A 13,640-nucleotide genomic window follows, 5' to 3' on the forward strand; every position below is an offset into this window, starting at 1 on the left:
CATCATTATTCCCCATCTGCATCCTATATGTCTCCATAGCCTGAAGCACAGTGCCTATTTTATTGCTTGGCACGCTTGGTCCCAAATCTCTTCTTTTTCTTGTACGTTACGTTTTCCGGGCTCGATGGTTTCTGCGGGTATAATACCATTCCAAACATTGAACATTATGATCTTCAAGAAGTAGAAGACCACAAAAGAATGAGGGTGCTATGGGTGTCTACATATGTAGTTCACTTCTACATTTTCCCCACGATCATCTGCCGTTGCCACCATTGTAATAATAAGGAGATTCCGTATTGGCCAGTTGGAGTTTGACCCGAAGGTGTTCAGGTACAGTTGACCTGAATGTCATGATGACACGGAGCGCCACTCCTTCCTAAATAGTATATCAAACCAGGTTTTAATCTAAGATGTCCTGCTCAAATCGGCAGCGAAGATTTCCCTCAAACTTTGCAATTATATGTACATATCTAGCTCGACTGTACATATTCACACAATGGCCACCCCAGGCACTCAGTATATGATGCAAGCCGGCCTAGCAGCCGGCATGTCAGGCACAGAGGGCATGCACCCCCCACACGCCAAGCCGGTGGATCCCCATCTCAGCGACCCGGTCAACATGCTTCCAGCCGACCTAACACCCGACTCCAAAAGTCGAATCGCACTGCGTGGTGTGAATGGGAAGGAGGTACTGGTTCCCTACCTGAGTATCGGTGCATGGTCATGGGGCGACAAAACAACCTTCAACTACAACCCAACACGAGACCTACCGCGCATCCACGCAGCATGGGAGAAGCTCAAGTCTGTTGGCTTGACCTTCGTGGACACAGCACAGTCCTACGGCGACGGTGAGAGCGAGCGGATCTGCGGAACCCTGTTCAGGGACATGCCTCGCGACTCTTTCGTGATACAAACCAAGTGGCTATCAACACCAGACATGACCAACACACTCATGCAGGCTGGCGGGCCGAAGTCCAAGCTTAAAGATTCGCTCGTGCGTCTTCAACTAGACTACGTCGACATCTATCTCGTTCACGGTCCTATCCATCCGAGCAATATATCCACTGTCGCCAAGGGCATGGCCGAGTGTGTGCAATCCGGGATGGCGCGCGCGGTCGGAGTGGCTAACTATGACACAAAGGAGATGATCAAGATGGCTGATGAGCTGGCCAAGCACGACGTCCCGCTCTCTGTCTGTCAGTGCGAGTATTCCATCGTACGCCGCTTGCCCGAAGTCAGTGGGATGATTCGAGAGTGCAGAAAACGAAGTATCTGCTTCCAGGGGTTTGCCTCGCTGGCCGAGGGCCGTCTTTCTGGTAAATATTCCCGCCTCAATTGGCCGCAGCAGAGCCGACGTTTTAGCAGTTATCCCATGCATCTGCTCGAACCTACTATCAATGTCTTGAAGAGTATTGCTGAACAGCGGCATGTTCCTCTTCCTGCGGTTGCGCTGAACTATTCTATCAATAAGGGCGTTCTGCCACTGGTTGGCGTGCGCGATGCTGGCCAAGCGGAACAGGATATGCAGGCCCTTGGATGGCGGCTGACGGAAGATGAAATGAAACAGATTGAAGGAGTCAGTCTGCAGGGTGGCAGGTCTGCCTTTATGCAACATGGGTAGGTAATATCGAAGGATGATGAGAGTGTACAGTGTGAATCGAGGACCTGGTTATTCTTGCCTCATGTCGAGGGTCTCATCCCAATGGCTTTGGTGATGTCTAGACCAAGAGGTCTGAACTGTAGGCCAAGAATAAAGGGCAGAACATGACTCGTCTTCGCTACCACTATAATCATAAAGTCTGGACCGTGGTAATACATGTCGCAATCAACGCCATGCAATTGCACAACTCCACGCCAAGAACCGCCCCCTTGGCAACTGAAGGGAATTTCGACTGTTTTTTGGACACCTCAGCTCGTTCGGCACTCCTCCGGACCCTGCATCCACTCGTTGGGGACCATGAAATACCTGCAGGTCACCTCACATGACTGAGCCAAGCTGGCTAATCTTTGCTCATGATAGTAATCCCGCCAACAGGACTGCGACATCGCACACCATCTCCGCTCTGGGATGCTCCCAAGACTCTTGGCGCGGCTCTCCTATCTCACAACCCGCGAATCTAAGGATCCAGGACGGAAATGCCTCCCCAAGCCTCTTGGCATGGGTCCGAGGTGACGGGTGCAGCAGGATGAGATGGTTGGGGCGCCCCTTGGCATCAGCCAGAAATCTGACGAAAGCGTCCCTGATCTGCTGCGGAGGTTTCTAAGCGACTTTGTCGCTGTTAACTTTTTCTTTGATTTGTGATCTCTTGTAAAATCACGAAGTCATCGCATGGAAAGTTATAAGGGTCTCAGCGCTTGAAATTTTCCTCATTTGATCGGTACCATCATGGTACTCGCCCAGTATCTCAAGAAGGCTGTGGCCTGGATTGCTCCTACTCCACAGAAATCGGAAGATGGACGTGATCAATGGCCCTCTCGAGCGGCTTTCTTGCTGGCCGCCATGGGAGGCTGCGCCGGCCAGGGAAATCTGCTGCGATACCCCTCGGTAGTCTACAATAACTATGGATTACAGTGGTTTATCCCCTACCTGTTGGCCGTGTTCGCAGTCGCCATTCCGGCCCTTATTCTCGAGATTTCGATTGGGCAAGCATATCGTGGCGGGACGGTTATCGCGTTCAACAATATCAACCATCGGCTGAAAGGCGTCGGTATGGGTCCAATCTTGGTCAGTTTCGTTGTCGTGCAATACTTCACAGTCAACTTAGCGTGGATCATGAACTATTTCCGCAATTCCTTCCGGAGCCCGATACCGTGGGAGGGCAGAATCGAGGAATTTTACATGGGCAATGTCGTCGCCAACATCGATCCGGTCGTGGGCAATCTCACTGCTGGCAATGGTGCTGTTGCCCACTACACAGTGTACCCCGGGGTTGCACTTATCGGTGAGACGGTCGGCTGGAGCGCCTTCATCTGGTTTCTTATATGGATTTCCATCTTCCGTGGAGTCGGCCTGACGGGTCGCGTTGTCTACTGGACGATGGGTTTGCCGATTGTCACCACCCTTATTATCGTCGGTCGCTCTTGTTCACTGGAAAATGCGAGTGAGGGTGTCCGGCTCTTATGGGCGACATGGAGAGGCGACCAGCTAGCCTCGGGAACTGTCTGGCAAACCGCTGTCGGACAGGTCTTCTTTTCCACCGGCATTGGTTTCGGATATTTCACTTCCTATGCTTCCTATAACTCCAAACACTCCAATGCTGTCATGGACGCAATTCTTATCTGCGGGAGTAACATCCTGTTCGAGAATGTTGCTGCCTTTGCTGTGTTTGGTGTCGTAGGCTACCTCCGACGTTGGCCACAGGATGGCGAGAGATTGGGTGCATTCGTGGTCGGTTTCCTCACGCTCCCCGAGGCTGTGCTCCACATGCCTGGTGCGAATTGGTGGGCCATCCTTTTATTCTTTACCCTGGTGGTTCTCGGGTTTAGTTCAGCCTTTGTGATGCTCGACGCGGTGGCTACCTTGGCCGTGGATTCGGGCGTGAAAATGTCACGACCGATGATTGTGACTAGTCTCACAATATTGTCATTCCTTATGTGTTTGCCGTACTGCACCCAATTCGGATTCTACCTGTTGGATGGAATCGACCGATGGATCAACAATGTGGCCTTGATCTTTGTTGTGTGGTCGGAGCTCGTCGGTGCAACCACGGTCTATCGCTGGCACGACGTGGTGAGCCAGACAGGGCTGCCTGCTTTTGCTGTCTATAATTTCGGATACTTTGGCGGCCAGATCGCTGGAGTCGCCGTCGCACACGGTACCTCGAATCCGGCAGCTGGCGCTGGTGCCGGGTTTGGGTTATATATCGTCTGCTCGACTATTTCTGTCCTCGTCGCCACGACCCCGGATATCAGAGCTGCCAGCTTCTGGGGGTGGAACCCTTTCCTCAGTCGATTTTGGTATCTAGCATTCTACTCTGTATGTTTCCCGCTGCCAACAAGCTCGCAATAAGAGAAACTAACGTGTCCAGGGTAATCAATTGAGACGCGACCTGAACGCCGTCGTTGGCGGTAATGGAAACTGGAACATTCCTCGTTTCTGGCCCATTCTACTCCGGTATGTCAGCGCGCCTGTTCTGGCCATTGTGTTCAGCTTCGCGTATCCTGAATTTTATACCCTGCGTTACGACCCAATGATGATCGCTGGATTTATTTTGGCGCACTTCTGTTTGCTCTTGATTCTGCTCGGTTTGGTGTTCCCAAGATACTACAATGTGTTTATTCCACCTGGCCGGAGGACCGAGGGTAAGGAAGAAACGACCGCCAATCAGCCCAAAGAACAGGAGCTTCTGCCAGAGGTCGGAGTGTTAGACTGCGAAACTGGCATGCAGGAGTTGGTTTCGGGCCGGAAGAGTTCTGATGGGATAGATACGGGACATTCGAAGGTGCCGAAGCTGTAGAGTGTACATACCTTCTTTTTCAATTTAATGTGAAGACGAACTGGTCCTGAAGTGGCTTTTACTGTTTACCTAGCCCCACGAGCTAGCTACACACCCAGCAGTCCAAGTATTGGAAATGCAATTAAAGAGAAGACGAATTGGTTGTGAAGTGACTTTTACTATTCAATCTACCACAAGTCGGTTGACATGTAGTTCAAGTATATGCAATCGAAGCCTTGGTGTATTCGATATAGTTTTTCAGAATGTTTCGGTCAGTGTACCAGAAAAAAAGGGTACCGAAAAATAATGCGCCGACCGGGGTTCGAACCCGGGCTCCTGCTTGACACCGGCTTGGGAAAGCAGTGTCCTACCTCTAGACTATCGGCGCTTTATCTGTATAGTCAGGACTGAAAATTCATTTTCACCAACTCCAACTTGTCCCATTCTGGTATAGAGGATCAGCATAAACCATGGTTGAGCTGCAAATCCGGGGTAAAGGGTAAACTGTTTATTTCTACCTAGGTACTTTGTGGGGACTATGACTCAATCGAACTGCACGAAACAAGAGCTGAAGGTTCTTCGCGACGTGTCTTACGCAGGATACCACGCAAGCCATATTTGATTTTGATCTGGGAGTCCCCGTCGACAGCCCATTGACCCCGATTAACTCTAGTTGGATGATGCGGCTAATAGACATCTGGTTCTCAATCCGCCAAAAAAAAAAAAAGGAACCAGACTATATTTGTAGGAATATTAAAAAGAAAATGCAAAGCTTAAAGAAGTTAAGTTGTGGGGGTGAGGTGGGGTAGTGGGTCGAAAGTGTGAATAGCTTCAAAGGATCCCGAAGTAGAAGATAGCAAAAAAAATGGCCCCAAGGATCTTCACAACAGCTAGGCTAGGGACAGTTTCCTCATCGGCTAGGACGCGCCTCGCTCAGGACGTTGAGGCATCAGAGAGCCCCCTTTTCAAGGTGGGGTTGGTGTACTCCCTGTCGTCAGCCCGTGACTCACAGTTCTTCAACCCGACCTAGCTGTGATTCGAACGCGCAACCTAACATTACCCTGCCCGGGGCACTTCCCATCTGAGCTATGGGGGTTGGGAATTGCTATGTCTGGACTTAAAGTTCCATTTATGTTCACTTTCCTTATCGTTCCTTCCTTATACAGAAAGAACTCTAGGGACGCTCTTACCTTGTGGCAGACCTTCCTTCCTATTTCAGAATGAGTGGTGGTGCCTTCCAAGAGGTATCATATCTACGTTTCTTCGTCCTCATCACCAAAACCCTTTTGTTGCAGAGCACCACGGATGGGATCTATGATCAGGTCTCGCTCCCTATCCTCCTCTCAGACTCGATAGCCACGTTAGACACATATATGCCCGAATTCAATCGCCCACCACTGCTGGTGAAAAGCGCGGCACTGGCCGAGTGGTCCGTATGTCAATTATGTCCCCTGGCAGTCAACGCCTCGGGAATTAGTACTGCCCAGACTCTATTGCGGCTGATCTGGCATCATTTGCGCCGCTATCAAGCTCGCCTGGCAACGAGCTATATCCAACCGGCAGCCCAAATCATTAACGATTTGCGCAACTGTCTTTCCACCGCACCCAACAGCGGAGATCACACACCACTGAAAGTATTTATGGAACATGACTGTTCATATCAACAAGAGCATTGGAGTAGTATAGGCAACAGGTTGAGTGCCAAAAGGGACCTCTAATTATGTTGGACCAGTGTTCTCCACTGTGCCAGATAGATAAGTAGTGTCTACCCCATTTCATTGCGGATGGCCGTTGTTTAAAGCAGTTCCAGTTTCCCCGGGAAGGCGTGGACTCACTATAACTTCACACACTCAAGCCCGACATCAGGTGGCCCTAAGGTGACGGGACATTTACGCCTTTCGACAGCCTCACAAGACATAAACAGACCTGTAAGGAGCACCCGCAGGCCGAAGGGAGGGAGTTTAAGAAGAACGTGTACAGACGGACAAAGCCGAATCAAATGCCATTGAAGCCCAGCCTGATGGGTCTGTCAACAGCCTAAAGAGTTACCTACAGTTGATGGAAGAGATTCTCCTTTACTACCTCGTCTGGACTCGAGCTCCCCTCTTGACTCACGGGGGGAGCTGTACTGTCGGTATCCCAACTGCCAAGTCGGGACGCGCATTACGCTGCTTCAATAGGGCTACCACAATCTGATGTATCCTGAGGTCAAGTGGACCATTGTAGAAGAGGGGCGCATGCAGCATGAAGCTGGCACAGCATAGCTTGTACATTATGACCAGAAAAAAAAAAGTTTGATTCATATATCAATCACCAAAGCGTTGTGTCTTTAAATGTACAACAAACAACTTCCGCCGGACTCATGACATCAACGAGGCGATCGTGCTAAACATCACATTGTTTCTCGAGTGAGTTGAGTGAGCCCTTGGTCGTCGAAGTTCCTGTTCGAAGATGCCCCTTTGCGGTCCAGTTCTCGAGGGGAACAGCGTCGACACGATGCGTATCGTTTCCGAACTCGTCATTATACCTATTGATGGGCTCAGTACTCGAGCGCTTATCGCCGATGTACTTGCCAGGCGTTGTGCTTTTATTTCCTAGACGAAAAGGTGACTTCCATGAGCGAGGGAATGCGAACGAAGGACGAGGTTGTGAGTTGTTGGAGTAGGAGCCGTTACTATCATTGTTCTGGTTGTCGGGGTTCCCAGGTTGCTGGGCTCGGTTGCTGTTGTACTGGAATGCCTTGACGCCAAACAGCTTGCGGAGTAGTGGCCACCAGCACATGAGGTTGGCAACGTAGATTGCCGTGCTGGCTTCACGGATGTACCAGATCTGGTAGGTCGTTGTGAGTGGGGAGGCAAAGTTGAAGTATTTGTTTAGGATAGCGGCAATAATGGTGAACAAGCCCAGACTCATGACGCCGATGAGGACGACCTTTCTGCGTCGTTTGAGTTGAGCTTTGATAAGGAGTGGAATCGGGATGGCGAACATGACAGCATCGGAGGAAATGTTGAAGACGGCTTGGGTTATCGAGTAGTGTTGGTATGTCGCACACTGCATGTTTTCGACGGGCATGGCCCAGTATTGTGAGAATGGACGGCAGTAGACAGCGTAATAGGTGACCATTATGACGACAAATCCGATGGCAACGTAAATGGAAAGGATTTTGATATAGAAGTTGGATTTCAGATTCTGCGTGATTCGCCAATAGAGCATCAACATGCATGTCTTGACGCCCCAGGTTGAAATCAACATGCATTGCTCCAGTCCAATGACAATTTTGCTTCCATAGATCCGGTCGCGGACTTGCTTTGGGTCTGCTAGTACTTCATCGTAGTCCCTGGGATCCATGAGGTTCGTCGCGTAGCGGGCCGATATTTGAATGAGTACCAGCATTGTGGTATATATTGCCTTTTGAGGAACCGTCGGGTTAGTCGAAAGAAGCGAGCATCGTGATTTCCCGATGATAACACTTACAAATGTGGCTGTCATCACATAGTCGTCCACTAGAGAGTTACTCGTTAGCAGAATGCAAAAAGAGTAGAGCCTGGAAGTCTTACCAAACAAACGTTTGTATGATCCATTGGCAATTATACGAGCCACACTTTGCTGCAGTTAGAAGTCTGGTCTAATTTCGGGCTTCCATTTCAAACCTACATTCTCCCGACATAAATAATAAGCCCTATAGACCAGAAGACTATGGCTTCTGAAAAGAGCTGGTTTGGAGTGGGTGACACATCCCCCATCTTGGAAGACAAAGCAACCTCAGCTATGCAAGCTGCCAGGGAGCTATATAAACAAGTCTTCCATGTGTGAGAAACACCGAATTATCGAATGGTTCTGACGAGGAGCATCAGTGGCAAGTGTGAATTGTTATCATGGCTTGTTTACCGACAGCGAATAAATCTATAAATGATGTATTGAGAACAGGACACTACGCCAAAGAAAGCGATCATTTCATCCCGTCGGTGAAAGTGTTTAAACTACGGAGCAAGGTCCCGGGGATGGATTTAAAGATGCCAACCGAGACAGGGCTGTAGCGTCATGGGTGCTGGCCCGTGAGATGTCAGTACAGGCTGACAAGCAAGGAAGAATGGGGCGCAGACGCAAGGGATTGTTTCCCTCGAAGCGCCAATCCGGTCGGTGACAGTCGGGTTTGGAATGTACAAAGTACGCACGGAGCAGGAACCGACATATGAGAAGCCTTACGCTTCACATTCCTCCTTCGTGTCTTGGGGTCCTATATTGTACCTTCCGCTAATCGGGCCAAGAGGCCTATAAAATCAGCTTGTGACCCTAATTTTCCAATAAATGCTCAATGTTGTGCAAAGCGGCGCAGCTGTGCGAGATATCTCCAACAGGATGCATTAAGCGAAATTTGTGTGACCCAATATTAATCGCATCCTTGTCCTTGATCGTCACTTAATTGGTATTCTTATTTTGGGCTATAGAGTTCCCCCTATGCACGTTGCCGATAGCTTTGGGATCTCCATGCCTCGAGCACGAACAAACTCATTGACAGGTCATATTCCATAGTGGATACATTGGAGACGTGCGGACGATATAATTGGGGAGTTCGGAACGTTGATCTGCATAGCGATCCAAACACAGTGATCCTCCATAAGAATAGACTTGCGCGATATGCGAGCTAAAGAAAGGGTTAATAATAATTGATATGGTAGGCCAATCGTGGACCGGAGATCATGCCTAATATGTATGTTCAACTTTGTGCGTTTCATCCCTAGAGAACCTTATCCTTGAATAGTTCCTGCAATATCAAGGTATTTCGGAAGCCGAAGCGCCGCTAATTACAAAGATGTGGAAGCTTGCTCCTCAGCTCTACTTTGCTGATTTCTGATTTTGGAATCTCGAATGGCCATGTGAACAAACACTTATATGCCACGAGCTTCCATACGCACTATGAAGATGGGTCGTCTGTTTGACGGGCCAGGAAGCTCCTTGATAGCGACCCAGCCATACCTGATAACCAGCGAATCCACAGGAACAACGCTAGATGACCGCCTGCGAATCAAACCCGTGATTTACATATTCTAACGCTTTTCAGGCTGTGTTGCATTTTGAAGACGAAACATCTGCATGCCGTAGACTCTCAAACTAGAGTAGCCTTTGGGCGGATCGTGTGGTCGAGGTTTGAACGGCGGCTGGAAGTCCAAAGTGTCATTTCAGCGAAGAGGTTAATTCAATGCATTTGTAGATGTCCGATCTCCCAAAGCCAGAGTTCAGTACAAAGTCGTATCGAGAGGTCATATTCTATGAATGCGGCAGAAGGACTGATGGCTGCGCATACAAAGTAGAGACATTGGTGTACTACCGAGGAAGAATGCTAGGATGGCATTGCTCATATACTTTACACGTTAATGCAATATCTGGCCGGTTGGAACTAGCCACGTGTAAAGCTGCAAAGGCCAAAATTCTCAGGAGCAGGAAGTGGTGGAATACGTATAGCGGCCTTTTCCCCGTCCTATCTGAAGGTGCCTAGTTTCATGGTTTCACAGTGCAAAGGTATACGGAGGATAATGTGGTCAATGGAATCGGTGTGACGATCGTTGGTTTGAAGGTACGAAGCCATTCGAGCAACACATTATACGTATGTACCCCGTCATACACCAGATTCACAACATGCAAGCATAAGTCCAGCTCTCGCTAAGCAATGACCATTGCCGCATGGGCGACGATTGGGAGCTACGCCACTGCGTGAGGGATCCTCGAATGTCACGGATATTCTCTTAGAGACTTTCAGCGCGCCTGGTGGAACCTTGTTTTGGCCTTAGGTCTCCCATGGTGTGACTTACATAGCCAGGTAGTTCCCTCCTTTCTCTTTCTCTTTCTCTTTTCCTCCCTCTTTCTCCCTCTCTCCATCCCCTTTCACCGGTGGTGAATGCACATGCATTCCTTCTTCATTAAGACCATCCATTGAGTAGCAATCTCTAGAAACATATGGCAGCTTGCAGCAATTCAACCAGCTCACTAGCAGTGAGCAATGTTCTGCAAACCGCAGTTTCCATGTTGCTGACGGATCTGGTTGTGTTCGGAAATGGCTGTGGTTAATGGAACACTAAGTCGAGGATCTGTCTCTAGAGGCCGTCGGTGGCACTGACTTTTGTCGTCATACTTGCTAGGACGGGGGTAACGCAGCTACTCAAATTAAACAAGCCCCATAAACTGGAGGCTCGAGTGAACTCAGACGGTGGTTCGCATGCTACCTCACCGTGCTGTTGTTACATTGCTATGTCTCGATAGCGTTGGATCATATCCAATGTTATTTCCTGCTAGTTGGCTCTCCAAACAAAAATCGATACTTGCATGAGGTGTTCTCGAGAATTTTGAGGCTAACTTCTCACACCAGTCGAAAATTTATTCGCCGAGAAAAGAAACGAGGGATTGTGGTCAAGCATGCAACACACTACGGAGTGGCCTGTTACGACGAACCTACTCCGTATTCGTAGATATATTTATGTTGCAAATGATCGATCACCCGAGGCCATGTGGTTCATCAAGGGGGATCGCGATTGTACGCGTGGGGCAGGCCAATTAAATGTTGCGCAGACAACGGTGGAATGTTGAATATATTCAACAGACCAACAACCGAAATCTGCGGAATCTCAACCACGACCTCGCCACAATATTGCAAGGGTTACCCTAGCCCTTGATTGAAATTTGCCCCGAGCTACGATGTATGTGGCTAAGCCGCATCGGATCGACGCCCTAGATGCCGCATTCGCGCGAACCCCTTACTTAGCCTGCGATGTATCAACTCGGTTCCGATTCAGGAAGGTCACAAGAGAAGCAATTTTCACCGGCCCAATTAAAAGCAAGACTGAATTAAATCTAGATAGTGTACCCCGTAGATGCGCACAGAATTAGCCCATTTCCCGGCAGAAATAGTGATGTGATTGCGCCAATAACACCCCTAGCCCCATATTTCATCCATGTAACGAAGAAAAGATGTGCATCCCTTCGGAGAAAATGGTAGACCGATCATCCTCGCATGAATGCTCGGACCTTGTGCAAGACATGTGGCAGCCATGAGGGCATTGGCCCTCACATCTTACATTCCTGTTGCGACACGCCCGATCTTTCCTGTGCGCCCTATACGCTCTACCAAACCTAGTGGGGATGTACCTCCCTTTCTCTTTCCTTATCCTGTCGTTGCCATGTCTCGATCCCCTTGTTGGGTATTTGCTCTAACACTGCATGACGCACGGCAAAATGGTGTTCTCAAAGCAACCCTCTGCGGACACTGAAAAGCCCGCGAAACATGATGCCGCAATGGACGAAGTACGGCTAGAATCCGCACTTGGGCACAAACAAGAGCTGTCGCGGAACTTTGGACTGTGGAGTTTGACCAGCTTGGGGATTGTCATTGCAAAGTAAGGCCCTTGTAAATCGGAAATTGCACCGATGAAATATCGATGGACTAACGGGACCAAGTTCTTGGGCTTCAACAGGAGGTACGATTGTCGCTGCGCTGCAGAATGGCGGTCCGATGGCTGTTCTGTACGGACTTATTCTGGTCAGCGTCTTTTACACGGCCATCTCAGCTTCGCTGGCCGAACTCGCCTCTTCTATGCCTTCTGCCGGCGGAGTATACTACTGGTCATCGGTCTTAAGCCGGAAACGAGGCCGTACAGTGGGATTCTTTACCGGGTATCTGAATGCTTGCGCGTGGCTGTTGTCGGCGTCGTCAATGAGCTCCATGTTGGGAAATGAGGCCGTGGCCATGTATCTGCTCAATTATCCTACTGTCAAGTGGCATTCCTGGCAAGTATTCATTGTGTTCCAGATTGTCAATTGGACGTGTTGTGCGATTGTATGTTTGGGAAATCGATTCATTCCCCTCATCAACCGTGTTGCTCTTACTCTGTCGATGTGCGGTCTCGTTACAACTGTGGTTGTTCTCACAGTGATGCCAAAAAAGCATGCCAGCAACGCCCAGGTGTGGACTGAGTACCACAACAACACGGGCGGTTGGTCAGACGGAGTTTGTTTCATGACTGGTCTGTTGAATGCCGCATTTGCAGTTGGAGTCCCGGACTGTATTAGCCATTTATCGGAAGAGGGTATGTCGGAAACAGGAGAAAAAGAAAAGAAAAACCACCAACTAACACATATTTCAGTCCCCAAACCCGAGATCAAGGTCCCACAAGGCATAATGTTGCAGATGCTCACAGCCTTCGTCACATCCTTTGTGTATCTGATCGCCCTCTTCTACTCCATCCAGGACCTAGACGCCGTCTTTGAAAATAACATCGGCTTTTTCCCAACCGCCGAGATCTACCGACAAGCGACAGGGTCTAACGCAGGCGCTATTGGTCTGATTGCTGTACTCTTTCTTGCAACCTTCCCAACTTTAATCGGGACATTCACAACAGGCGGTCGAATGTGGTGGAGCTTAGCACGCGACAACGCAACCCCCTTTGCGAACTATTTCGCCCAGGTCCATCCGACACTGCACTCCCCCGTGCGTGCTACAGTTGGCATGAGCGCGCTAGTCACTTGTCTGGGGTGTATATATATCGGCAGCACGACGGCATTCCAAGCCCTGATCTCGTCATTTATTGTACTGAGCTCGCTGTCCTACTTCGGGGCCATTTTCCCGCATGTTTTGTCTGGTCGTGGGAACATGGTCCCCGGGCCGTTCTATATGGGACAGAAACTTGGGATGGCGGTTAATATTGTTTCTTTGGTGTATATTTTGGTTACTGTTATTTTCTTCTGTTTCCCCCTCGTGCTGCCGGCCACGGTTCAGAATATGAACTATACCAGTGTTATCGTTGTCGGCTTGATGGTCCTCACTGCCTTTTGGTGGGTGTTTCGGGCCAAACGCCAATACCATGGCCCGCAGTATAGCTTTGAGGCTGCTGAGCAGTTGGCTGCTTGCCAAGAAGGCAAGGAAGGTCGTCGATCTTTTATCGACGCCGTGGGTGTTTCGCCTGATGGTATTGAGGATGGGAATGATTCATGATGAACGACAACTGGAGCTCGAAATTATGAAGACGGGCGCGAATGTGTGACTATTGTTGCTTGTTGATGACAGGTAACCTTGTTAAAGCATGTATATCTATATCTTTTGATGAATATAACAACGATTCGTGTATCAAAGTGCTGTGGTCAAGCAAGGCTAGGCTAGGCATCGATCACGGACGTACGATTAGTAGAGCTACAAGTTGGAATCGAGAATAGGTG

General features: G+C 49.4%; 5 protein-coding genes across 5 annotated transcripts; 4 read left to right on the top strand and 1 right to left on the bottom strand.

Annotated features, from left to right (window-relative positions):
* Positions 1-496: 496 nt before the first annotated feature.
* On the top strand, positions 497-1,621 carry N7525_000688 (uncharacterized protein; the record flags this gene model as incomplete). The annotated part of the gene is made up of 1 exon (XM_002562100.1): positions 497-1,621. The coding sequence occupies one exon, from the start codon at positions 497-499 to the stop codon at positions 1,619-1,621; it is 1,125 nt and encodes a 374-aa protein (XP_002562146.1).
* A 765-nt stretch (positions 1,622-2,386) lies between these two features.
* Positions 2,387-4,457, top strand: N7525_000689 (sodium:neurotransmitter symporter family protein; the record flags this gene model as incomplete). Its single annotated transcript, XM_002562099.1, has 2 exons — positions 2,387-3,976; positions 4,029-4,457. The coding sequence occupies 2 exons, from the start codon at positions 2,387-2,389 to the stop codon at positions 4,455-4,457; spliced, it is 2,019 nt and encodes a 672-aa protein (XP_002562145.1).
* Positions 4,458-5,656: 1,199 nt separating this feature from the next.
* On the top strand, positions 5,657-6,154 carry N7525_000690 (uncharacterized protein; the record flags this gene model as incomplete). The annotated part of the gene is made up of 1 exon (XM_002562098.2): positions 5,657-6,154. One exon carries the CDS (start codon positions 5,657-5,659, stop codon positions 6,152-6,154), a length of 498 nt encoding a protein of 165 aa, XP_002562144.1.
* A 667-nt stretch (positions 6,155-6,821) lies between these two features.
* On the bottom strand, positions 6,822-8,179 carry N7525_000691 (uncharacterized protein; the record flags this gene model as incomplete). The annotated part of the gene is made up of 4 exons (XM_002562097.2): positions 6,822-7,844; positions 7,911-7,939; positions 7,994-8,037; positions 8,091-8,179. The coding sequence occupies 4 exons, from the start codon at positions 8,177-8,179 to the stop codon at positions 6,822-6,824; spliced, it is 1,185 nt and encodes a 394-aa protein (XP_002562143.2).
* Positions 8,180-11,648: 3,469 nt separating this feature from the next.
* N7525_000692 (putative choline transport protein) lies at positions 11,649-13,419 on the top strand (the record flags this gene model as incomplete). The annotated part of the gene is made up of 3 exons (XM_002562095.2): positions 11,649-11,824; positions 11,886-12,514; positions 12,572-13,419. 3 exons carry the CDS (start codon positions 11,649-11,651, stop codon positions 13,417-13,419), a joined length of 1,653 nt encoding a protein of 550 aa, XP_002562141.2.
* Between the last annotated feature and the right edge of the window lie 221 nt (positions 13,420-13,640).

Source organism: Penicillium rubens, assembly GCF_028828025.1.
Source record: "Penicillium rubens strain IBT 27055 chromosome Unknown utg000001l_segment0_segment0, whole genome shotgun sequence".
NCBI lineage: Eukaryota > Fungi > Ascomycota > Eurotiomycetes > Eurotiales > Aspergillaceae > Penicillium > Penicillium rubens.